The sequence below is a fragment of the Triturus cristatus genome, chromosome 9 (assembly GCF_964204655.1).
Source record: "Triturus cristatus chromosome 9, aTriCri1.1, whole genome shotgun sequence".
NCBI lineage: Eukaryota > Metazoa > Chordata > Amphibia > Caudata > Salamandridae > Triturus > Triturus cristatus.
In genome coordinates, this window is record NC_140592.1 from 1,033,931,729 (window position 1) to 1,033,959,372 (window position 27,644).

The window sequence follows — 27,644 nt, forward strand, 5'->3', positions numbered from 1 at the left end:
ATCAGAAGGAACATGCAGGGTGGTGGTGGGGCAACCAAAACAGAGGGCATTGAGAAGCAAGCGATAGAGAGCAACTTGGAGGGCAGGGGGAGAAAAGCAAACGGACAAGAGCAATGTGAAGCTGGGCGTGAAGCACACAAGGGTGAGTACATCGGGTAGGGAAGCTGGGATTAAAGCACACGGGCGACAGAGCGCAACATGGAGTGCGAGGGAAGTAAGATTCACAAAAGAGAGAGCCGGAAAACACATGCACACTCATTGCATACTTTACCAAAAAAAAAGTAGGGTTTGTAAAGCCAGCAGTGTAAAAACAAAAGTAATGCATCAGTGCTTCAGAAGAGGGACAAACTAGACAAGAAGAGGAAGTAAAACCCACACAAGCTAACTAATAAGTAGAAAGCAAACGAGTACCAGTAAACCCAACCAATGAGGGAGCTGTAGACCCACTGCAAGTTGACAATATGTCTCACAACGGAGACGTATAGTAGAGATCCAAATAAGAGTAGTTTTAGAAATGTGTCTAGGCAGACATAAAGGAGGTGTTCTTATTCCACTGTGTTAAGATTTCATACATAGTGCACTGAAATTGTCACGCTAGATATATTAAAAGAAATTGGCTCTGTTATAATAGCGCAAGGGCTTTATACAAGTATCAGTTACATTACACAGCACTACATTTTTTTTTTTAATACGAGGAGATAAAGTGATTATTTTAGGGTCACGGGATGTTGAGCCTATGCAGAGACTGGATCCAGGTTCCCCAGTTCCAAAGTCGGTTGATCATAAATCGTTTCCTTTAAGAATTATGCTAGAATGGAATATTGGAAAAACAGGTGCAAAAAACTGTTTACAAACTGTAGGGACAGAAATAGTGAATAGATATTGTGCATTCTTATACACACAGACGAAGCCACAACAAAACCTGAAGAAGATGATACACAATTTCTTTGTTTATGATGCCGGGCTGCAATAGTGTACCACTCTGGTTGTGGCAGTGAGAATTAACCTGCATAAAATTGACGAGAGCGAATAAGCAGAATCTATACAGCATGAAATAAAGATTTAAAAAAAAAAATACAAAATAATCACTATGACGTGTCCGTTGGGCTGTGCAGGAGGATCACTGACATAATATCGACTACAAAAATATAGACTTACAAAAATATCGATGCCAAAATATAGAATACCAAAATATCGACTCCCTATCTCCAAACAGGAAAGTACAAAAATATAGAATCCAAAATATCGTTGTAAATAATATAGTTAGTCAAAATATCGAATTTTTTAAATGTTTTAAAAGTAATGTAAAATTAATGAAATAATACATATAATTAACTGACACATACTTAAAAATACTTAAATAACATTAAAATTAATAAATTAATGTATGTAAAAAAAAATTAATACATATATATTAACGTAATATTTATTAAAAATATTCAATATTTTCTGCGTAGGATAGCGGGCGGGTAAAATTTACTATTACCACTCCAGTAAGTGCAACAGTAGGGAAAGCGTTGGATAGCGGGAGGGTAAAAATTACTATTCCCACTCCAGAGAATGCAACAGTAGGGAAAGCGTTGGATAGCGGGAGAGTAAAAATTACTATTCCCACTCCAAACAGTGCAATAATAGGGAAATCATTGGATAGCGTAGGGGTAAAAATTACTATTCCCACTCCAGAGAGTGCAACAGTAGGGAAAGCGTTGGATAGCGGCAGGGTAAAATTTATTATTCCCACTCCAGTGAGTGCAACAGTAGAGAAAGCGTTGGATAGCGTAGGGGTAAAAATTACTATTCCCACTCCAGAGAGTGCAACAGTAGGGAAAGCATTGGATAGCGTAGGGGTAAAAATTACTATTCCCACTCCAGAGAGTGCAACAGTAGGGAAAGCGTTGGATAGTGGGAGGGTCAAATTTACTATTCCCACTCCAGTGACTGCAACAGTAGGAAAAGCGTTGCATAGCGGGAGGGTAAAAATTACTATTCCCACTCCAGAGAATGCAACAGTACAGAAAGCGTTGGATAGCGGGAGGGAAAAAATTACTATTCCCACTCCAGAGAGTGCAATGATAGGGAAAGCATTGGATAGCGTAGGGGTAAAAATTACTATTCCCACTCCAGAGAGTGCAACAGTAGGGAAAGTGTTGGATAGCGGGAGAGTAAAATTTACTATTCCCACTCCAGTGAGTGCAACAGTTGGGAAAGCGTTGGATAGCGTAGGGGTAAAAATTACTATTCCCACTCCAGAGAGTGCAATAATAGGAAAACATTGGATAGCGTAGGGGTAAAAATTACTATTCCCACTCCAGAGAGTGCAACAGTAGGGAAAGCGTTGGATAGCGGCAGGGTAAAATTTACTATTCCCACTCCAGTGAGTGCAACAGTAGGGAAAGCGTTGGATAGCGGCAGGGTAAAATTTACTATTCCCACTCCAGTGAGTGCAACAGTAGAGAAAGCGTTGGATAGCGTAGGGGTAAAAATTACTATTCCCACTCCAGAGAGTGCAACAGTAGGGAAAGCGTTGCATAGCGGGAGGGTAAAAATTACTATTCTCATTCCAGAGAGTGCAACAGTACGGAAAGCATTGGATAGCGTAGGGGTAAAAATTACTATTCCCACTCCAGAAAGTGCAACAGTAGGGAAAGCGTTGGATAGCGGTAGGGTAAAAATTACTATTCCCACTCCAAAGAGTGTTATTTATTTTCAATTCTATTACTTCCCACCATATTCCCCTATAAACACACTACCCGCTACAAATATTAAATGAATACAATTAACATAATTATCAATTAAACAATTAATACAAATTAATTACCAATTAATACAAATTATTTAGCAATTAATAATTAATCAACAACCAATTAATTTTCAATATTAATTAATAATTAACTAATAACAATTAAATTACTTCCCACCCTATTCCCCTATAAACCCACAACCCGCTACAGAAGTAACACGCAAAATTAAATTAAAGATAATTAATAATTCCTATAAATTATTATTTAATGTACTATAATTAAATTACTTCCCACCCTACTCCCCTATAAACCCACAACCCGCTACGGAATTGAATTACACAAAAATAAAATAACATAAAATTCATTACTTTAATAATATTCTAACATACATTACAATATTAATACATACTTTTAACACATATACTAACACTTAAAACACTATAAAAAATTCGATATTTTAACAACTATATTATGACTGTCGATATTACTTACTTCTATATTATTGTAATCGATATTTCTTACCTGTTTTTCGATATTCTTCACCACTATATTTTGGCAATTCGATATTCTGTCCATTCTATATTAAAAACTCGATATTCTGTCCACTCAATATTTTTTTTTCGATATTATGTCTATTTACCGTGCAGGAATCAAAAGCAGATTGCCACCATTTCACAAAGCCGAGAGAAGAAGCAGAGTGCTTTTCTCACAGTGTAGCGGTGTCTCCTAAAAGTCTCATTCTCGCGGAGCAGAGAGAAACAGGCAACCAGCAGTATCAGAGACAAGAAGACCATGCATGCACCCTCTCTCGCGGTGCAGTGCAATTTCAGAATGTGAGCGCCACGTTATGACACAACCAGTCTAAGGGGAAAATATATGCAGGCAGGGGCAGCTGCAACATACTACTCCAGACTTTGCCTTTACACCAGCTAACCAGAAGTTTCAAGGAGCAATGATTCCATACAATAAAGTGGAGAAGGCAGTCAGACTATTTCAGCATAAAGTTCAGTTCAATAATCTACACAGGCATGCAGAACTCAAAGCACGAGTAAGGCATTAACCATTTTCCTTTGACTGTAGTTCTATCATAAAGTAAACGTCTATTTAAAAAAGTTATTGTCAAAAAGTGCAACCCTTCACGTGGGTATAGGCACAAAATCTTGAAACACCTTGTAGCAGTGCCCACCTGGGGAAATAAGAGTGCCAGCAATTAGGTTCTCCAACTCAGACAGCCATAACCTGCTAAATGCAATATGTGAAAGACTTTGATTAGTCACTTGTGGGAGGAAATTTCCTAGAGGTTTAGTTTGTAGAGAATATACCATGGCAGCTTGGGCATTAGAGACAGTGGGTTCAAAAAGGGTGACAATTGCTTCGCTTGGAATGAATTCACAGATCTGCCCTCTGCACAACATAGGGATTTCAACGAAAAACAGTTCAATCTTTGTACAGAGAAAGAGCTAGGAAATAATCTCAATTTGGTGTTTAGTATGCAAGCTCTAGATTAGAGAACAGAAAGAACAGTACGCACGATTGTTAAAGAAAGCCGATGATATTTCAGCATGAAGATTTCCTCCATGTGCTCCTCAGTGGCATGTTTCTGAGGCACTAAAGCAGTCCAAGCCCACGAGGGCCCAATTTGAAACTAGATCTCGCCAGCAACCACAAAGTTCGCGCAACTCAGATGTCCCTTAAGTGGGTGACGTTTAAGTTTGTTTTATTTTCAGTGAACAGCTTGATGTGGCTAGCGTTTGTCTCAATAGCTTGATGTGGTTTGCATCTGTCTCAGTTCTGTCTCCGAATTGAAAGGAGGGATGGGATGGGATGGGGTGGGGTGGGGAAGAAGAAGCACACTTGCCACTGGATTTTTTTATCCAGCCACATTGAAACAAAGGCATGTCGCTTTGGGTGGCAACATTTAATGCCTCTCAACTCAAGAGCTGAGCCTTACTGCCCTGCTTCGATGGTCTCAGGAGTGTCATACTTCTCGCTGAAAGGATCCTAGCACGGCTCACAACACTAATGTGGCTGATACAGTTCTGCAGTGGCCATGGGGCTGTGCTGTAATTTGTAGGGCTTGGTAGAGTCAAGCTTCCAAACAAGATGTGGATTTAAGGTAACTCTACAGCAGCTACCTGCGCGTTCCTTTAATCACAAAATACATTCTTTTGACACCATTGTGATTTACTTTCAGAATGGCTGGTGCCGGTAGACTTGCGAACATCAGCAACTGGTTTGTTTTATGTGGTATTTGTTTAATACCTGTGGTATTTCAAGGATGAAAAAATTAATTGCGCATTGTCGTAAGAGGCATTGATGGGTGTTCTTTAAGTTTGTACTATTGTATGCTGCAAAAATGCTACGACCTTGTACACATTGGTGAGAAGATGCACACAAGCCATGACTCTTAAGCCTGCACCTTATAGGTAAGAGAGAGGAAAAACAGGGGTAACTGAATTGCACATATAGTTGGATTTAATCTCCTCAGAGCAGAATGAATCTTCAAGGCAACAAAATGGCCATCGCCGATTTGAAACTCATTACTAGAATGCATGTTAATTGTGCATTCCAAAGGAGTGCCAGCCATCTTATTTGCTGATCTTCATGGGAGAGGATGTAGTATAAGAACTTGAGTTGCCAACCTTTAAGCTGGGGAACCGGGTTCGAGTCTCGGCGGGAGGCTAAACATCCTGTAATTCTGGGTACATCACTTAATCCCTGCGTGCCTGCCTGTGAATGTGTCCATCTATAAAGCAACTGGTGCTCATTTAAAGCACTTCGATATGGGAAAATGAAAGGGGAAGGAAACAGTACCTTCCTGAAACATGTGCAGAAACCAGCGATAAAAAAACGTGCAGAAACAAGTCTAAATGCACACAAGTGAAAGGCTAATAGTAATAAGGGCATGCTCTGTGGGAGGGAGCAGCACATGAGAACGAGGGACATAAAGGGAAGATTATCCACTTGCAAGCAAGCCTTTTGAAAGGACACTCGAAGAAACAAATAAAAATCAATGGGCAGGCTGTAAGCTCACAAAGTATATACAACATATCTCAAAGTGACCGCGCAAGCTCTGTCTAGGCTCGACCTAAAAAGTACTATAATGTGTCCAGCGCTAATGCTGCTTAAAATAAAAAAAGTGCATTAGTGCCGGCTGCATCAGACCACTTTTAAAATTAGTTTTACCCAAACTGCAAATCATCCGCACTGCTGTACACGGATCTGGAATATTGTGCCTCACAAGTATAATACTGCACCTGGTGATATTATTAGAAATATATTTGTACAGCTACGTCTAGTTGTGTGTTTATGAGCTAAAAGGAAGAATATCTGTACCCATCTGGATGGACTTTAATATGATTACATTCTCTTTTTTTCCATAATATGGATTCTATTCCAATGCCCTAGTGATCTGGAGAGCACTCCCTATTCTGTTGTATACAATAATGATCATTCTGGTTCCTGGTACAGTATTATTTAAATCTAGTGTTCTTTCTTATACAGTTTTTTTTTCTGGAATGCCACCCATTTCTCAGAGGCCCAATATGATGTATTAAAATGAGGATGCATCAGAGATTTGAAAAAAAACTAATTCTCAAACAAGCTGTTATTATGGTAGCTGAAAACTAAAGGCTGACTTTAAAGTCCTAAATTGTCAAACCATAAAACGATAAATAGTCTCCCTATTTATGGCTGTCTCCTGCTCAGCTTGAATATCGTACTGTAGCCAGCTGTGATTAGGTGGAGCCTTTGCGATACATTGGATCTAAAACTAGGTGGGTTTTTTCCTTCTTTTGCCAGTGGTTGTCAGATCAAGGAGGGTATTTAATTCTGTTCTTCTTTTGTTTGACTTCTGAAACTTGCAGTGAGACACACTCATGCATGCACATACAAGAGAGAATGAGTGCATACCTTTCACTCTCATAGTCCTTGTTTGACTTGAAGGCTTGGTATGGACTACGGTTCAATGAGGCTAGGATAAATGCAACTTTCTGACCACTTCAGTTTATCATGAGGGACATTACCCCTACTTGTTCACAAGAGAAAAAAGTAAGGTAGGCAGCACCTTATTTTTGTATTCTATTTTTAAATGGAGAAGGGTTGTCAAATATGAGGTATAAAAATATGAAATTTAAATAAACCTGAATATGACAGATAATATATTGTATTACAGACTTTACACATGGGAGGAACTAATGGTAGAGGAACTAATGGTAGAAAATTCTATAAGTTACTATCTAGCTTCCGCAAGCATCTGGAATGACATCTCTGTATCCATTTGGACTGCCTGCTTCAATTTAGGAAAGCGCTGAGGACACATTTCTCAAAGAGTACCACATCATGATGCAGAAACAGTCCACTTTTGCTGTGAGAAGCCAGCTACCCTCCAATCACGCATTGACTGACATTTATTTAGACTACGTCGTATAAAAGAAAGAAAATCTGAATGGTCCATTCACCTTTTCTGCTGGAATCAATGACAAAACTGGGATTAGGGGCCAGATGTTCTAAGTCATTTAGCAATTGCAAAGCTTGGGAGTTGCTAAATAACAAGTTAGCAATTACTTTTGTAACAAATCCATTCTGAATGGCAAAAAAATAGGTTCTTAGGACATAGGTCGGTTTTTCAAAGTAAGACACTGGTTGGAAAATGCAATTTGGTGGGCCAAAATTTATAAAATCTATTAATGATTTTTTATTCCCTCCCCTTACCTTGATCATTGGCTAGCCAAAATATACATACGTTATAACAGTTTCTCTGATAGAATGTTTCTAAATAACCTATATTTAAATTTGGAGAGTGTCTTTGAATTATAGCTTGTTTAAGAACAGTGTAGTTGCATATATAGACTTTGCACATATCTCACTTTTGAAAATCTAAGAGGTTAAAAGTCAGAAATTCACCTGGAACACATGCCTCGATCAGGCTACAAATAACCTAAAAGCATATCTTATGTGCATTTCAGATCTTGGAGAAAAAATCTACTTTGAATTGAGAAATGTTTAAAACTGGTATACAAAGAAATAAAGAGGTAGGACATTTGCTATTTAGTGATGTTGGAGGGTAGGTATCATCATTGAGCAGTAGTAAGTGTTCTTGTGCAGTTTTTAAAAGTGCTATGGATAATAGCTTCATCATAAACGGGTCTTAGAAAGGCATGTTTAAAAGATAAACAATTTAAGTTTAATATACCGACTTAGTTATCCAAAGTACTTAAAAACTGAAATCAGTAGGAAGTCTTCGTAGTTTTAAAGGTCTTTGCAATTGTTCTCGTCACTTACTTGAGTAATCGAATATTGTCATGAATCCCTGAATTATCTCTAAAATTCCTTACGATTAATAAATGGGGGATCTCATTGAAAAGACCCTTATTTGTGAACATTAAATATTTTAAAAGACCAGTTTTCTTTCTTAGGGCAATTTTCTTTTTTTATTTGAAGTGAAAATAATGCTGTTGCAAATTGGCAAAGCTATTTTGATCTGGAGTTTCTTGAATGTTCAATACGAGGCAATCATAAAAAAAAAAGATATACTTGATTGTAATTGTTTTAATTAAACAAGTATCCTGGTACGTTTCCTAAAAAATAAAGAGGAATAGCACTAACAATAAGCTTTAAAACTGACTTGTGTTGAAGATATGTGTTATTGTTTTTTTCAGAGATTATGGCACAAACTCTAGTACCAACAACTCCACTATGGATGGCACCTCAACGAGTGATAGGGAACAGTAGTGTTAAAATGAAAATAATATGACAAAAAAAATCTGAAAATGTCTCCTACATAGAACACTAGTGGTCAGAAATTATTCCTACTTGAATAATTGAAATTAAGATGTAATTTGCAACTTACAAATTACATTTGTGGTTTAACCTGTTAAATCATCTAATCTACAGTGAAACCAAATTAAAATGAATTGAAAAACCTCTGACTAATCACATGTTTATATGTTGGAGGTATGGGAAAACCAAATTGGAGTTGAGACCATGGTTAGTTTTTAACAACGTTCTTCTTATTACCTTAGAAATAAAGTCTTTCAAACCTTTTTAGGTCACGTTTACTAAACAGTGCAGCTCTCTTGTTGTAAAAGTTAGGTTGTGGGCATACCAAGAACACAGAGGGACTTGCAAGCCTACCCATTGCTTACTATTGATAGGCTTTAATGTCATTCTTACATGCCGCCTCCTTATTTGATGGCTTGCCTTTTCAAGCTAGTGTTTGCCCAGTTCACTTGTGTCCTTCCACTTCTCACTTTTATGGAACTACCTTTTCTTGTATATTAAGCATTCCACAAGAGTGTTTGTGTTTTCCAGCTGTCTCCCTTGTTTGCTCCTCTTCCACTCCACACTCTGTGTTGCTCTCTTGCCCCAGTGCTTCTCCCGCACCCCTCCATGATGCGCCTGCCATTGTGTGCTTCTACCCCACATTGCTTTCTCACCCGTGTGCTTCTCTCCTCAACTCCACGTTGCTCTCTGCTGTTGCTTTTCTGCCCCCCTACACTCCCTACCGCCTCTTTCTCTCTGGTTTGCTTTTCCCTTTGCTCTACCCACACCTTCTGTGTTGCTTGACACTAGGCCTCTATGTTGCTTACCCCCACTCCTGTGTTGCTTTCACCCACTCCTATTTTGCTTTGGCCACATGTTGCTTCTACCCCAGCCTATAATGCTGCTGCCAATTTCCATGTTACTGCCCCCCTCCTCGCGGGTTAAAAAAATAATGTATTTTTTATCTACAGATCCAACTTGGATCGGTAAATAAAATGACAAAAAAGTGATAGTGGTTTTGAAGGTGCGCGCATGTGTGGTGCACGCACCTATAGCATGAGGCGGGCGGTGGAATCATAGACTTTTTCTTTAACCATGCTGCAAAGAATCATGAATGCTGTACCGCTTTGCTAAATCCACTGGCAAAACCAATTGGTCCCAAAGTTTAGACCTATTGGCTTTGGCAATGCTCATTTAGACTAGACAGACTATATTGGCTTTCTGGTCAGTTTCTGCTGTAAGCTATGAGTAATTGGTGGTGGCGGCTAACAACTTGGTGATATAGGGGCATGCAAATGCAGGGAGTACCATAGGCACCCCCATGTGCCCCCCAACTCAGAAATCCGCATGCCTTTTGGAAGGCTGCTTCCTGCTGGCATCCTAATATGGCTGGCAGTGTCTAGAAGACACCGCCACCATATGCAACCCTTTTCTGCCCGGTCGACCCGTCAACTGGGCAGAAAAGTGGCATATGGTCTTTTCGTCCGCCGCGGTCCCCCCACCATCATAAAATGGCGGAGGAAATGAAAGGCGGGCGGGCGGGGTATGATGTGGGATGGATCGCCACCTCCATGCAGGCGGTGGTGATCCGCCCTACATCATAATAGACCCCATAGTATCATATTAGCACATTCTGGTGCTCACAGAGCTAATAAATAGTGATCCTACTCTCACTCATTTCGATATGGGGCTGATAGGAAAGTATTTTTCAAGGCTGCTTTTAGCTTCCCGTCACCACTTAGCCTTGCCCATATTGTATCAGTAGCCTGAACACCTGCCTGGTCCTTCCTTGGATGATTTTGATGTTGGTTTGTCTTCTTTGAAATACATGCCTTTCATAAAAAAAATATTTGCTCATATATAACTGCTGGCATGTGTGTCTCTCTTCCTCTGGGATATTTGTCAGTCCAGATGTTAGCCAGCTGCAGAATCTTTTTTTTTTTTTTTACCATATTTTATTGGCATTTGTGCTATAGCAATACATACATGTGTACGTACATTTGTACTGGTACAATCGTGGCGTACTTTCCCCCAGAACCGTTTCATAACAAACTATCCCCCTCTCCCCCTTTGAGTTTCTTGCTAATAGGTAGATTCTGGAAATATGTACAAGGAGATGAGCAGACTTAAGGGCCCTAGAAAGTAGTTGTTGCCGTGTTGTGTCCTTCAGGTGTGCGAGCAGGTTGCTCTAATTGCCAGTCTTCTGGGACCGGTGTCGCCACCCTCGACGCGTTCCCTTCGCTGCTAGCGTCTGCGTCAGCTGCCACTAGTTCCCCACAAGATCCTCCCAGGCTCTGGCCCTTTCCATTTTGCCTATTCCCCTACTGGCCTCTCAGAGTAACAGTCTCCCTTCCGCACCCGCCCATTTTTCAAGCTCTCTCCTCCAAATGGTGAGTCTGGGCCCGCTCGGGGCCTTTCACTTCCTGGCTAGCTCTCGTTTAGCTAAAATATAGGCAAGGTCTTGAAACTTCCCTGTCACTCTGTTCCTGGCCGTGTGAGGGAACCACCCTAAGAGAAAATGTTCTGGGGTCTGTGGGAGTTCTTTATCAATCAGGTCACTTATTATCTGTCTGATTTCCCCCCAGAATTGTAGCAGCGTGGGACAGCTCCAGAACATATGGAGTATGTGCGCCTCCCTCTCCCCGCACCTGGGGCAAGCTGCAGAGTCCGCACCAAATACCTTCGAATGCGAACTTGCGTCAAGCTTGCCCTATGCAGCACATAGTAGTTAGTTAGCTTGAAGCTCGCGTTCCGATATATTTTCGGGGTGCGTTCTAGAATTTTGTCCCAGTCATTCTCAGGTATTGGTTTGCCAGTGTCCTCCTCCCACTGTGTTTGCATGCGCTCTAGCGGCTGTTGCATGTCCCGCCGTATTTCCTTATACAAACAGGACACCGTCTTGATCCTTCCTGCTGATAGTGCCACATATCTGCATCCCGCCAGCGCTCTCGACTCAGCGTCCCCGGTATTCCAGTGTGCTCTAATTCTACGTGTTGGGGCCCTGTGCTTTAGGAAATGACCCTCTGGCAGGTCATATGCGGTCTGCAAAGGGAAGGAGAGCTGTGTCACGGTATAAGTTACCTACCTCTCGCAGTCCTGCCTCCACCCAGTCCTCTAACCCTGCCCAGTGTTCCCCCTGTGGAAGGTAGCGCAGCATCGCAAGTGGTATGTCAGGGGAGTAGGGAGTTGCAGCGCCCACTTTCCTCAGGTATCTGGTCCAGCAGCGCACTATCACCCTGGTCTCTGTCATGTCCGCAGCCGAGGTGCGACGCACCCGGAGGAGAATTCTCGCCAGTGTGGCCGTGTCTGGTGCTGTTGGGCACCGCTCCCGACCCAGGTTCCGATCCGCCGCTATCCACTGTATTAGCCAGTATAGTTGTGCCGCTAGGTAGTAGGACTCGAGGTCCGGCAGCGCTAGTCCGCCCTCAGCCGTGGGGCGTCTCAGCATTGACAGTGCCACCCTCCCCCCAGGTAAATGATATAATTTTCGAGTCTAGCTCCTTGAACATGGCTCGCGAAATCCATACCTGCAGCGTTCTGAAGTAGTATAGTAAACGCGGTAGTGTCACCATTTTCAGGACAGCCACCCTTCCAGCCACAGAAAGCGGAGTGTTCCCCAGAAGTCCATTGCTGCTTTTGCCGCCCTCATAGCCCTTCCCACGTGCACCATGATATATTTTGAATCCCAGGTACTGCAGGCAATTAGGCTCCCAGCGCAGATGTTCTAGCGTAAGCGGTGGGGGGTATCAGGTGCAAGTGGGTATAGGCTTGATTTTTGCCAGTTAACCCTGAGGCCCGACATGGTGCCGAAACGAGCTAGCATGCTGCGCGCGCCCTCAACTCCCCATCTGTGTTGCGCAGGAATATTAGTAGGTCGTCTGCATATAGTGCGATGTAGTGTTGCCCTGTCCTTGTTTCCAAGCCCCGGTAGTCCCGGCCGCTCCTGGCCCTGCTCGCCAGTGGATCCATGGCCAGGGCAAACAGGAGCGGGGGGAGTGAGAGCATCCCTCCACTCTCTGCCTGGGCGAAATAATCCTCCCAGTGCGTACACGTGCCGTGGGGGATGTGTAAAGGAGCTGCACCCATGTCAGGAAACTCTCCCCCAGCCCCATCTTGGTTAAGACCTCGTATAACTATTACCACTCCATGCTATCGAACTCCTTTTCGATATCTACTGCGAACACTGCTGTCGCTTGTTTATCATACCCCTCTGAGTCCATTTACTGCCAGGAGCCGCCAGATGTTTATGGCCGTGTTCCGCCCCGGGATGAATCCTGCCTGGTCTGCGTGCACCAGTAGAGGCATGTGTGGCAGAAGACGCGTCGCTAGGATTTTACTGAGGATCTTATAATCCATGTTTAGCATGGACAGTGGCCTGTAGGCCGTATAGTCATGGGGTTCCTTCCCGGGCTTGGGTATGGGGAGAATAAGGGCTTCTCTGGCACTCTCTGGCAGCTCTCGGGCCCCCTGGTACATCACAGCCAGCTGGGGGGCCAGCTCCTCGGTATATGTTGCATAAAATTCGGCCGGGAGGCCATCTGTGCCCGGGGTCTTGTTGCGGGCCATGCCGTTGATAGCGACCCGAATCTCCAGCTGGGTAATATCCGCTCCGAGTAAGTCCGCCACTTCAGGGTTCAGAACTGTTAACGGCAGGTCAGCCAGATATTCCCTAATGTCTACCGGTTCGCATATGCGCGTCTTCGTGTAGAGGTTGGCATAGTATCGCGCAAAGATCTCATTAATCCTGTCTGGTGCATAGTGTCTGGTTCCCCCTTCGTCTTCTATTTCCACTAGCGGAGTGCCTCTAGTTGTCGGGTTCGTCAGCCATGCCAGGGGTGAGCCTGACATGTCCCTTTCAGCATGCGTGCGCTCTAAATACTTCTTATAATCGAAGCTTCGAAGCCTCTCTCTTTGCTTCGCCACTTCCTCTTTAGCGTCTAAAAGCGCCGGGTGCAGTTCTGGACGTCCCGGCCTCTTTTGTTCTATGGCTCTCAGTGCCGACTCTGCCTCCTCTACTTCACGTGTGAGGACGTGCCTAACCCCCGTGGCCCGTGTTATACATTGGCCCCTCAAGACCACCTTGAACGCGTCCCACTCTACATTGTGACCCAACCGTGCCCGCCTTATTTTGAAACTAGTGCGTTATTTCGACTCTGATCCCCTCTCTGAAGACCTGGTCTTCCAGGGTGTCTGGACGGAGCCTCCAAGTGGGGATTGCTGCTGGCGGGTGTGCCCATTGCAGTGACCTGAGCAATGGGTTGTGGTCCGAGATGGTGGGCGCAAGGTACTCTGCGCTTGTGACGTGGCGTTGGACATCTGCCGAGCAGAGGAGGGCGTCTAGGCGTGTGTGTACTTCATGGACTGCTGAGAAGTAGGAGTAATCCCTCCCTTGTGGGTTCAGGGTACACCACCACGAGTCTATCCGTCTCCAGCTCTGTCTCCACGCTGTGAATGCATGGGAAGCGCGCGCCGCCTGGGAGTTTCGCAATGGGGGATGGGATCTGTCAAGAAGCACATTGTCCACGCTATTGAAGTCGCCCCCGGTTATGACCGAAGCCGCAAGGTATTGCGCTAGTCTGTGGTTGTGTCGCAAAGAAGGTGGGTTGATCCACATTGGGGGCGTATACGCTAACTAAGCTGATCTCTCGGCCCTGTAGTCTCCCCTTTACTGCTACATAGCGCCCCTCCGGGTCCACCACTGAAGATATCAACTGGAACGGCACTCCTGCTTGCATCCATATTAACGCCCCTCTTGCATAGGCTGAGTAGGTGGTGTAGTAAAGCTGCCCCCTCCATCTTTTGTGTAGTGCTTGCCCTTCCTTCTATGTTAGGTGAGTTTCCTGCAGGAGGGCTATCTGGGCTCCCCGTCTTCTGATGTAAGCGAGTACCTTGTGGCGCTTTGACATGGTGTGCATTCCCCTAATGTTCCACGTCATGCATTTATAGTGTTGTTTATCAGCCATTGACTTTGGATTTGGTAAGTCGGCCGCTACCCAGGCGGAGCAATGCCCTCCCCTCGCCCTCCCTGCCATAGTGTTCCTTATATAGCGCAACTCAAGGTTACCCCCCCTTGTCAACAGTAAACATGTTCACCAACTCCCACTCCCCAGGATAAGTAGGAAAACCCCTCCCATCCAAACCAATAGGAAAAAGTCTACAAGTGACTGCTTGCAGTTCAATCAGTCAATCTCCAGGGGTGGCCCCTCGCCGGTGTTCTTCCAGTCTCTGCAGCTGCCATCCTCCACAGAGTCTTCAGTGAACCGCCCCTCAGCCACACACCCCGTGTGCCCCTGTACCTTGATACAGACGTTGCAGTGTCTTGCGGCAATCTGGTCGCATTTCTCACCGGCTCTCGCTCCCCGCCATTAGATGATGTCATCCACCGTCTGCGGTGTGACATCTGACAATATCGGGCTCTGTACTTCAGACTCGCTGGATCCATTCTCCGAGCCCAGGTCTGCCTGTTCCTCGCCGCTCTCAGGAGGACCCGGATTCTCAGTTCCCCCGCTGATCAGCGCCACCATCTGTATTGCGCTCCGTCATTCTTGTTGTGCTTGCTCCTGCGGACGCGCCACGATCTCGGTCCCGTGCTTCCGGTGTCGTGAGCAAAGTCCTTGCCTTCGTCCCCCTGTTGGATTCTGCACTTGCGCTGCTCCACCATGTCGGTTTATGCAGTCAGATGCCTCCTGCGGAGTCCTGAAGAATTCTGTGCCCTCCGTCGTGGTCACCCGCAGCGTGGCCGGATACTGTGTCTCGTATTTGTAGTTCAGCTGGCGTAGTCTCTGTTTCACATCTCGGTACGATCCCCTTTGGCGCTGCACCTCATGGGAGAAGTCCGGGAAGATGCGCACTATAGAGTTGTGCACTTGGATGTCGCCTTTGAGCCGCACCTGAGTTAGGATGTGATCTCGGTCCTTGTAGTGGAGGAGTTTCGCCATCACCACTCGTGGCGGGGCACCTGGCACGGGCGGCTTAGCAGGGACACGGTGTGCCCTCTCCAGGGCAAAGAAATTCGACAGGCCGGACGGCGCTACTTCGTCCCTGAGCCATTTTTCGAGATAGTCCGCCATGTTGCGACCTTCAATTTTCTCCGGCAGGCCTACAATTTTCTCCGGCAGGCATACAATTCGCAGGTTGCTTCTGCGTGCGCGATTTTCGGTGTCCTCCGCCCTTTCTTCCAGCGTTCACACTTTGGTTTCCAGCACAGTCATGCGGTGTTGCATATCTGTGACCGCCGAGACAGTCTCAGACAATGTTCGTTTGTTTGCCGTGACCCGGTCCACTAGTTTCTTGTGGTCCTCCCGGAGGAATCCCATGTCCAGGCTGAGAGAGTCAGCTGGAGGTGGTGATAGCTTGCAATATGTCCTGTAGCGTAGGGTCTGCTGGGTGGTCCATCCTCGTAGCAGACTTCTCGGCCTCGTCTGGGGGTCTGCCCGTTGCGAGTTCCTCCTTCTCCTTCCGTTTCAGAGGCTTCCCCATGGTGTCTTCCTGCCCCACGATGCTCCCGGCGCTACGTGTGCTCATGGGATATCATCAACCTCCGTCGCAGGCGCAAGCTGGGCCCTGTCTGCAGGCGCCACCCCTGGCAACTCCCAGGGTGCGCCAACCGTCCAAGTCCTCGGGGGCCTTCCGGCGTCACCGCCGCCCGGAGCGTGCCGTCTTGGGTGCGTCCGCGCCCTGTGCTGTCCAGCCCCGTTGCTCCTCCGTCCCTTCCTCTCTTGGGAGCTGCTCTCGGGGCTTCCCGGGTCCACTCCCAATGTCACAATCCCCACTCTTTTCGGGGTTCAGGCTAGGGCCCCCGGAGGTCCCCAAGCCCCTCTGCTCTGTGTGCGTGTACCCTCTGGACTGTGTGGGTGATGGGGTTCGTCTGTTATAGAGGGTCCTGCCTCCTCATCTTCAGGGCGCTATTCCCTTTGCTCGCCCAAGCGCTGGCAACCCAGGCCGCGCAGCAGTTGTTGCACTTCGTGGCATCACAGGGAGGCCCTCTGGTACCTTCGCCGTCTCCCCTCCCTTCTGGTCTTCCTGCGCTCCCCTGCTAGTACCTCTGTGTTGGCCGCAACTCCTCGCGTTGACTCGCACCCAGGGGGCCAGGAGGGGAGCCCTGCAGGCCTCCAGCCACGCCGCAGCAGCTCCCCAGGCGCCTCCGCTGATGCGCGCTGCCGGTGTGTCCGAGTCCGTCAGCAGTGCATGCGCTCTTCCTGTGCTAGCGCTCAGTGATTTCGAGGCCAGAGGGGGAACACGTCAATCCTTCTCGCTGGCCCCTTGCACTCCCTCCGTGTCTGTCATCGCCTGCTTGGCGCCACTGTCCAGGCTGCGCTCAGAGGCGCGTTTGCTCCCCCAGCGGCCGTCCTCCGCCAGCTATACTGCCCAGGCTTCAAGGCCCTGCGTCGGATCCTGCTTGAAGGGCAGAACGGAAGCACCACAGGCATTTGGCCGCGCTCCGGTGTCCCTTCAGGCGCTGCCGTCCCGGCGTGCCGCCATTTTGCCCCCTCCTGGGTGCCGCAAACAGTGCGTGTCCTTTCCCTCGACCAGATCCCGGGGGGGGGGGGGGGGGGGTCTCGCTAGTCGGTTACTTGGTGCCGGGCCTAAGGGGGCGCCCGGCAATCCTTCGCCCGAGCCGCTAACGCTGGTGTTCTGCCTGTTGTCTGGGCTCGTCAGCGCTCGCTGGGTGCCACCATCTTGGCTGTGCACCCGGGCGCGCTCACCGTGGCCGTTGTCGCCTGATCCGGGCCGTTGGGGAGGCTCGCTTCACCTCCGGTAAGTCCCCTCTGTGCTGGCCGTTGTGGGGATGCCTTGTGGGGGTTCAGGCCCCTCGTGGGGCGTCAGGATGGTTGTGGATGGCGGCCGGCCGACGGGAGCTCCCGAGCAGTGCTGCTCACTCCATCGGCGCCAGGCCACGCCCCCCGCCAGCTGCCGAATCTTGTGTGCTCTTAAAACATTTAAGGCTTCACAGCTATCCTTCTTTTTTGTTGAGCATTTGTCAGATATTTTCATAAATCAGGATGTTTGTCTTTCTGCTTTAAATTCACAACTCTCAATCTTTTGTTAGTGGGAGAGAACTGTTTCTAACCTCAGTATAAGAAGAGTCCATACATAACCATTCATAGAAAGCATTAATGGTTGTGTACAGTGGTTCTAACCCGGTTATAGGGTCTTCTAGCATTCCCTTCTCTGTTGGTTTGTCTCATGCATCCTTAAAGGCTCTTCGGTTCAGAGTAATCACCCACCAGCTGGAAATCATGGCCAATTGATGCCAAATATTCTTCATTGCATTGCTTATTGACTCTGTGTGGTTCATTCATCTAATCTGCATCCCTTTTGCAAGCATTAAGTGTTGGAGGATCAACTTGTTAAGACCCTTTTAAAGAACATGTTTAGCTAGAATAATTCTGACCCTCATTGCTGCCACATCCACAAGTCTTCATATCTCAGACGTTATGACTGAATGGTCCTGAATTGGCTAGCCATTGTAGTAAATGTTACTACTTTTGTGATGCATTCATCATCAATCTAAAGAAAAATTGCCTTTGTAAATTTACTGGGCTACAATGGTGATTTCTCATAGCTATGTGTTCTGGACTTATCATCTTTTATATTTGTTTTCAGTTTCAACAAGTTCGTGATCAACTAGAGGATCAGATTGCCCACCTCAAGCAGGAGAATGGCATTCTAAGAGATGCTGTAAGCTCAGCTACAAATCAAATGGAAAGCAAGTAAGCCAATTTCATTGCAGCTTTGAGAAAATTCGCACAAGATTGCATTGCCTCTTCCAAACACACCAGTGCGTGCCACATTATCCGTGCATTCTGAGATGGAACAGTGTGTAGGTGCTTTCCAGACAGCTCCTATATTTGACCAATTGCTTATTGCATTTTAAGAAGAATTATCCTGATTTGACAATTATATGGTTATAAAACATTTGAACAAGTCGATCATAGAATAACATACCCATCAAAGACGAGGAATGGCAGGAAGGGAAATGGAGGCAGGCTTTTGTGAGAAAGTCCCCTCTTTCTGCATGGTTGCCTCCACTTTTTGCTGAACTGTTGATGTGCTTTTACTGAATGTGTCCTGGGCTCCTTCCAATCAGGTACCCAGGGCTATGTACTTTCTCTTAAACTGCATTGGAGACCAAACCCAATCGGCACTATCTGGCCACAGGCCAGTCCCTGGTAAATGGTACCACAGGTACCCAGGGCCCTGTGACCAGGGATGGCCTCTAATGGCTGCAGCACTTGTTGTGCCACCCTTAGAGGCCCTGTACCTTTACACTTGCACACTGCCTATGCAGGCTGCGTGTTTTGGTGCAGAACAAAGTGAAGAGTCGACATGGCACACATTCCTGTGTCCCATGCCTACAACCCACTGCCCTGGCATAGATCAGTCACCCCTCTAGCTGGGTGCACTATACCAGTGGTGAGGGTACAGGTGCATGAGCCCTGTACCCCTACAGTGTCTAAGTGAATTCTTAGACATTGTAAGTGCAGTGCTGCCATTAGAGTATATGGTGCTGGGAGTTTGCCATTACGAACTCCACAGTACCATAATGGCTGTGCTAAAAGTGGAGAAGTTTGGTATCAAACTTCTCAGCACATTAAACCCACACTGATGCCAGTATGGGATTTAATGAAAAGGGCACACAGAGGGCATCTTAGAGATGCCCCTGAAAACCGACCTACCACTAGTGCCCAGGCTGAGTGGCTGCTTTCAGCTGCCTCCACCAGACGTTTCTGGACCCCTGGGTCGAGAGCCTGCTGCTCTCGAGGGTCTGAAGCAATGCACATCCTGGGACAAGGTGCCAAGCCTCCTCCCCCAGGATGGGCAGGGACAACGAAGGGGATGCTTCAAAGGCTTGCCGCCTTTGTGAGCTTCCCCAGGGCTTTCGCTGCTTCCAGCAACTGGTCACCACCGTTCTGACCCCCACTTTGGGTGGGAGAACTGGCAGGAAAACCAAGGGAGGTGTGCCCACCTTTGCCAACCCCACCTCTCAGGTAGGGCAGGCGAGGTGAAGCACAACTCTCAGTCCCCACCATCTTGCAGATGGAAGGGGGGCCCAGCCAACCCGGGTGAGGCTTATGCCCCCCTCCCATTGGAGGGTGGCATAATGGGGGGTGTACCCACCGCAGGGTATGGACCCATTGGTCCCAACCTTTTACCTCATCAAAAAAGGGGAGCAAAGGGGGAAAGAAAAGGAAAGGCCGCCCCCCACTCAACGTATACACATCAAAAAGTGGCCTGACCAAAAACACACCTTACTCTTCACTATTGACACTGGAGGGGTTTCCCATACTTTTTAACCTTCTCACATATGTACTCCTCATTGATAGTCAAAAAATGTCATGGTGCGTCAATTTATAAACCAAAATTGTCAACATACCATCAGTCTCACCACCTATAACTAAAGAGTGAAAAAAGGTGAGACAGGAGAGAAAGAACCTCACGGTCGTAACACCAAGGGGGTTGTTGGCTTGTACTCGCCCGCACACCCACTTATCATCATAGGTTACTTTCTCCCCTACTAGAAGAAAAAATGTGTGTATTCTATCGTGAAAATCTCCTTCCCAATAAAATAAGGAGAAGAAAAACAGTCAATATAAAATATAAACAGCCTGTTAGTGCATAGTGTCAATGTTAGTGCCCTATGGACCCCATGTGAGAATCAACCAAACAATTCTCACTGTTAAAAAACGGGTAGGACTTACTAGCTTAGGGTAACTTTATTTAGTGCTGTAAGCCGACCCAACTAAAAATGGTTTCAGTAAAACCATAATCTATTTCTAAGCCAACATGTTTCGTTACAATCAAATCACGCAACTTCTTCCTTTCGGGGCACGGGCAGAGGATACTCCTCGGATGGTGCATCCACGTCCTACAAATGCCCTCCTCAATCTACCTTCACAAAGGGTTATCAAAGAGGCGGATACAGAGGCAATAATAATAAAGGCAGAGGCAAGACAAATACCGCCCGCTCTGCCACACCGCCTACCCAATGACTTTCCCCCGCTCCCTCCAGACCATTCCACTCCGGTCGGGGGCAGAATACAACATTTCCTTCACGTCTGGGAGACAATCACCTCAGATAGATGGGTGACCCAAATTATTCATTCAGGGTATTGCCTAGAATTAACATCTACCCCCCCAAACATTCCACCCAGGCAACGCCCAATGTCTCAAGAACATGCCACGTTACTAAAACAGGAGGTAATCTCCCTCCTGAAAAAACAAGCCATAGAGCAGGTCCCCATCAATCAACAAAAATTAGGGGTCTACTCCCTGTACTTTCTGATTCCAAAGAGAGACGAGACTCTACGACCTATCCTAGATCTCAAACCTCTAAATACTTGCATACATTTAGACCACTTTCACATGGTAACCCTTCAACAGGTTCTTCCACTCCTCTCCCAGAACGACTTTCTCACCACTCTGGACTTGAAAGACGCATACTTTCACATCCCAATACACCATGCTCACAGAAAGTACCTCAGATTTATAGTGGACGGGCAACACTACCAGTTCAAGGTGCTCCCGTTCGGGGTAACAGCACCAAGGGTATTCACCAAGTGCCTAGCAGTAGTGGCGGCACACCTCAGAAGACAGCACATTCACGTCTTCCCGTATTTGGACGACTGGCTAATAAAAGCCACGTCCTACGAACAATGTGTGCAACACACCGCCGCTACAATCCAACTACTTCACCAGCTAGGTTTCACGGTGAACCACCAAAAGTCCCACCTGGTACCATCACACACAAAACAATACCTCGGTGCCACCATAGACACCTCAGAAGCCATAGCCTATCCCAATCCGGCCAGGATTGCAAATATACAGGCTCTGCGTCAAAAATTCATAGTTCAACACTCTCTCCCAGCAAGGGTGTTTATGCAACTGATAGGGATGATGGCCTCTTGCATTTTCATAGTGCCCCATGCAAGACTCCAGATGCGTCCACTCCAAGAGTGTTTAGCGCGCCAGTGGAACCAGCCCCAGGGGCAACTGACAGATCTGGTGTTGGTAGACGGTCACACCCATCGCTCTCTGCAGTGGTGGAACACTACAAACCTTTCCAGAGGTCGACTGTTCCTGGACCCGGTTCCACAAATAATCCTAACAGACGCATCGCTCTCCGGCTGGGGAGCTCATCTGTTACATCTCACAGTACAGGGCACATGGACGCCGCAACAGAAGTTACTCCACATCAACCATTTGGAGTTACTGACAATCTTCCTAGCCCTAAAATCCTTCCAGACCTAGATTTCAGGCAAGGCAGTCCTCATTCGCACAGACAACATGACTGCCGTGTACTACATACAGAAACAGGGGGGCACACACTCTCCACAGCTCTCAACTAGCACAGAGCATATGGAGATGGGCAATTCCACAGAAAATCTTTCTCCTGGCCCAACATGTCCCAGGAGTCCAAAACACCGTGGCAGATCTGCTCAGCAGACAAACGCAACATATTCACGAATGGGAACTTCACCCACAGGTTCTTCACCCGTTCTTTCAGAAGTGGGGGCATCCACACATGGACCTATTTGCCACCCACGAAAACAAGAAATGGCCAAGCTTCGCCGCCAGATATCCACACCCATTGTCCAAAGGCAATGCAATATGGATGAACTGGTCAAACAAATTTGCATACGCTTTTCCACCTCTCCCACTAATTCCATTAGTGGTGCAAAAGCTACAACAGCATTCCCTAACACTGATCCTAGTAGCTCCAACATGGGCCAGACAACCGTGGTACACCACACTGCTGGAACTCTCGGTAGTACCACACCAAAAGCTCCACCTCTCACCATGCCTCCTAACCCAGAACCATGGAGATATCAGGCACCCGGACCCAGCTCAGCTCAACCTTGCGATCTGGCTCCTGAGGTCCTAGAATTCGGATACCTTAACCATCCCCCTGATTGCATGAATATTCTCAGGGAAGCTAGACGCCCTACTACTAGGGCATGCTATGCTGCAAAGTGGAAAAGATTTGTTTTTTACTGCCACAACAACACAATCAACCCTCTAAATGTGTCCATACAGCACATCATATGTTACTTGCTCCATCTACAAAGGTGTAACCTAGCATATACATCCATTCGGTTACACCTCGCAGCAATTGCTGCTTACTTACAGAACAGGCAGCACCTATCACTTTTCAAGGTGCCTGCCATCAAGGCCTTTATGGAAGGCCTCAAAAGAGTAATTCCACCCAGAGTACCACCCTCACCTGTCTAGAACTTGAATATAGTTCTCACAAGGCTAATGGGACCCTCTTTCGAACCATTACATAAATGTGAGCTGCAATTTCTCACATGGAAAACAGCATTTCTAGTGGCCATCACTTCCCTTAGAAGGGTTAGTGAAATACAAGCACTCACTATACAGGAACCTTTTCTCCAAATGCATCAGAACAAGGTTGTACTCCGCACCAACCCAAAATTTCTACCCAAAGTCATTTCTCCCTTCCATCTAAACCAGTCGGTAGAATTACCAGTCTTTTTCTCACAACCTCAAACCGTTGCGAAAAGGGCGTTACACACATTGGATGTTAAAAGGGCCATACTTTACTACATCCAAAGACCACAACCTTTCAGAAAAACCAAACGGCTATTTGTCTCTTTCTCTCCACCACATAAAGGCAACCCTATTTCTAAATCAGGGATAGCTAGGTGGATTGTAAAATGCATACAGATTTGCTACCACAAAGCAAAACAAACGCTATCTGTTCCCCCTTAAGCCCACTCTACAAGGAAGATAGGGGCTTCTATGGCTTTTCTAGGAAACGTACCAGTAGATGACCTCTGCAAAGCAGCGACATGGTCAATACCGCACACTTTCACAAAACATTACTGTGTAGATGTGCAAACCAAGCAACAAGCTAGTGTGGGCCAGGCTGTACTAAAAACACTGTTCCAAACAACTGCAACGGATGTCGGTGGTCGCCGCTAGGGTTGGGTACTGCTATATAGTCTATGCACAGTGTATAATCTACAGCTCATATGCCTCGAATGGAATATGCTACTTACCAGTATGCATCTGTTCTTGGCATGTAGAGCTGCAGATCTATACACGCCCACCAGCCTCCCCGGCTACCTGTATCCGTTCCAGTCTATCTTATTTAGATACAACACACATGGGTTTCTTTACTGTTATTACTACGCTCCATCTTTCCCTGCTGGCGAAAAACAATCTGAGGATGGAGCCGAAGCCCATGCGCAATACGAACCAAAGGAGTCACCGACCTCGTGACTTCCAAAGACTTTCCAAGAGGAAAAACAAACTGCAAACATCCGGGCCCAACACCAGATGGCGATCTATGCACAGTGTATAGATCTGCAGCTCTACATGCCAAGAACAGATACATACTGGTAAGTAGCATATTCCTTATACAAAACCAGTTGGTCTGAGTTCAGTCTTTGAGTGTGACAGTCTTTTGCTGATTAAGTGTGTATAACAAATGCTTAATACTACCCTCTGATACTATCTTACTGCTCGACCACGCTACCACAAATAGAGAGTAAGGTACTATCTACTTTTACCTCTGCCTACCTTTGGAGTTCCACTAGACTCTGTGCATACTATACCTCACTTGGGTATAGTTTATACAGAGTCCGCTTCCTACAACCATACTCCTAAATTGGTGAACTTAAAAAGGATTTAATAGAAGTTGGGGAAAAATGCAAAATAAAAGGTGTCAGCCTTTTCCAAACTATTTGTGATGCACCCAATTACAGGTTCCTGGGGTAATGTGCTTCCCCTTTCCAGTACTCCATCGCTGTAGAAGCATCCTTTTGTTAAAGGTACTGGTTCCTCCCACCCTTCCTTTTTGTGTTCGTGGTGGTTTGTGGGTGCTGTTTTCATATGTCTCTCCCCTTTCTCTTTAGACTTAGCAATGACTAGCTTTTTATGCCAACTTTCCCTTCTCAGGTGCCTTTCTCTGTACTTGGAAATATGTAGTGTTTACCCTTCCTTAGGTGGCACACTACTCACAAATATCTGGAGTTTGTAATACATACTTAGACTTTATTCCTACCTCTTTCCCCATTCACACCCTGTTACTACCTTGCAAACTAATAACCGGTCTGTAAACTCCTAGAACTGTTAACTCCGGACTACACATTCACATACCAACTATTCATGCTTGAGTCATACATGTCACCATCCCACCCCCACCCCGCACTTATATGCACCCTCTGCAGTTACTTATTTAAAAAAAAAAAACATTTATTTGGAGCTTGCTTCTTTCATGGACAGCAAGTCCTAACATGAGGCTCTGTCCCTCTACCCCTTAATCTGTCAAAACTTTTTCTGCAGTGTTTTTCTTTCTTCTTGATCATGTAGCTTACACTACAATGGTCTGGCTTTTAGCTTATGCTGCTTGTCAATAACCAATTGTAGTAGCAGACTAGAAAAACCTTGTAGTTGGTTAAAATGTATAGGTGGTGAGGTCCTGGAGGTTGCTTATAGAGTAGCGGTGCACCTATCCCAAAGGAGATGTTGGATTTTATCAATATCAAGAAGAGTCTGGTGTTGAGTAAGAGTCTCCACTACTGGACATGGTACTGAGTACACTTTCTGAAAGTGAGATAGACATCCTGCTGTGCCCCCAATGGTCCCTCTCACCTGCCATATGCAGTTGGTGTGAGTAATCCTTCTGAAAGTATGTAAGCGGGTTGGAAGGAGGACGCAACAGAAGGCGGTTGTGGAAGAGGGGGTTTATTAGAAAATAAACACTTTAGCTTTGTGAAGGGCTGGTTTAGTCAATCAAAGCCAACAACTGTCTGGTCCTCAGGTGTCGGGATCTCTTCTTTTATCGCAGTGGTATGATGCGTCTTCGCCGCTCCGGAGTCGTGGGATTCCCTTCGTAGCTCGGCGGGGACTCTCCGGGGCCGTACCATACAAAGAGAGAAGCGAGTGTTAGTATTCACATCCGCTTTTATACTTTTCTGAGGGTTTGGGAGTGAGGAGACCACACTAGTGCACAGGTGAGCAAGGCGACCGTACGTGAATTGGAGTGGAGTGCAGGGGGGGGGGGGGGGGGTTTCGACTAGATACAAGGCAAGTCGGCGAGCGGCGGCGTCTAGTAGCGCCCTCCCTTCTCCCGCTTCCCGACCCAGCCCGAGAAGCGATCCCGTACCTGGGTTAGCCACGCTCCTCCGTGGGCGTGGCTCGGCGAAGCGTGGTTGCGGAGTCCTCCTGTCTCCCACTTCCCGTCCTCCGTGGGGCTTCGGCTGCTCGTCTGCTGTTCGCTCGGCTCGTGTTCCCGCTGAAACTCCGTTTCTCCGTCACTCTTCTCCTCTCTCCGGTGTCACCGCACATCCTGCTTCTCGCCTCCGTGTGTCTTATTGGCGGTCCGCTACCAGCGCCGGCATATGGGGCCTGGTTATCGGGAAGGGAGTCCCAGTTAAAGGCACATGCTTCACGTTCCGAGAGTTCCGTAAACGATGTTGTCCATGGATTGTCCTGGGGGGCACAAAGCACAGAGCCCATCAGTTCGTGTGGTTTCCACCAGTCCCTCCCTTCAACGTTGTATTCCCCGCTGTCCATGTGACAAAGTAAAAGTACCTTCTTGTTGCCTTATTTTACACTCTTTATCTGGCAACTTGTTTTAGCCAGATCTATAAGTCATGGTCCAGGGAAAAAATGTTAAGCTGAGGACTATTTAGGGGCCAATCACTCTCTTGCTCCAGACTGTTGCACCCTCCAGTCGAGTCCTTTTTGTCATCTAGGCACAGTGATAAAACTCTTCTATTCAATTGTGGGATTGAGCTAGTCCCTCCTTCTCTCTGTGGTATTGCAGGCCCAGTGCACAGAAAAGAGAGATGGAGCAAATCTCTCTCCTGTGGCAAAAGGTTATGCGACCCAGTCTCCGTTCACTCCAGTGCTTGTGCAACAGGGACTTGAATCTAGCCTCGTATAGGAGGTCTTTCTACAGCCCCAACCTACTTTCTGACACTACCTGCACCTGTGTGGGTGAGACACTTATGCATGTTCTGCACCAGGCAGTGGTGAGGTTTGCTACAAAAATTGATAAAGCATGCCTTCCCCAATTGTTCAGGCTAATCCTCAAAGCGGTAACATAAGAGGCACACGAAAATGTTGAGGCTCCATCCCCTGCTAAGCTACCTTCTTAGGACACTCAATACAGCAGTACTTTTGGATTTCATCTTTACACCTTAGGTGCCTCACTGTCTGGACCCTGCCATTCTGCCCACCTATCTTGGTGGAGTGCGGGGTTTGCACCATCTGCCTGGCAGAAATCTTTTAGTACAGGCAGGTGTTCACCTAAGCCTAAATCCACTTAGAACCTTTGACCCCACCTCCACCAGGTTGTTTAGCCCTCAGGTATAGTATGCACAGTGCAGGCCAGGGGCAGTTAGACCAGGAGTGACCTGACCCCTCTCAATTTCCTTTCCATCAGAGTGCATGCTTATCCTTAGTTTTGACTCCTTTTTGTATGTGTGAAGTTAACTCAAGTTTGGGGATTACAGCACAGTTCCTTAGCTGCCAGTGTAGCTTCAGTCTATTGTGATATTGCACGTACTAATTCTGTTACAGCTGGGAAAGGCCGGCCCTAGGCTTCATTCGTCCTTGTACCATCTGGCACCACTACTGTTTCAGCAGCCTCAGCCTGTCCGAAAATGGTCTTTCAGGAATGGATTATACCTCCTCCGAGAATCCACCTCCATGGCCTAGTTGTTGCAAGAGGGCTCACTTGGTGGAGCTGTAAGCAATGCTGAGGTTGGTATCTGCGGTCTCTTACTAATCTTTGGGACTTTAACCTGCTTCTAGCCAGATTAAGGTATAAACATTTAAAGCCATTGGCACCTTGGCATAATCATTATTTTGAGGGATCCTTTGTTTCAATTGGCCATAACATCAGCCAGGTGTGTTGCTGTGCATCAAGCACAAGAAACATTCACATTGTTCCAGAAAGACGAGGTGGTTCTGATGACCCATCCCAGGAGTTGCAACTGAAATCGAAGATTGGTCTAGCGAAAATCTTCGAGGTACAGACAGAGGTGTGATATTTAATGCTTTTCAAAGGGCTTTGGTCCCATTTGGATTGCTTTTGGGTCCCAGTGACCTATGGGCTTACCTTTCGAGGTGACGCTGGCAGGTTTTTACCACGGCCCTCATCAC

The 27,644-nt window shown here is 46.6% G+C and overlaps 1 protein-coding gene across 32 annotated transcripts in view; it reads left to right on the forward strand.

The window, feature by feature from the left end:
* KTN1 (kinectin 1) overlaps positions 1 to 27,644 on the forward strand; it is a 484,843-nt gene that overhangs the window by 139,014 nt on the left and 318,185 nt on the right. For all 32 annotated transcript variants that reach the window (XM_085626790.1, XM_085626798.1, XM_085626810.1 and 29 more), the window contains exon 8: positions 18,111 to 18,217. In XM_085626790.1, coding sequence (XP_085482916.1) covers positions 18,111 to 18,217 — 107 coding nt within the window. The remainder of the gene's footprint in view (positions 1 to 18,110; positions 18,218 to 27,644) is intronic.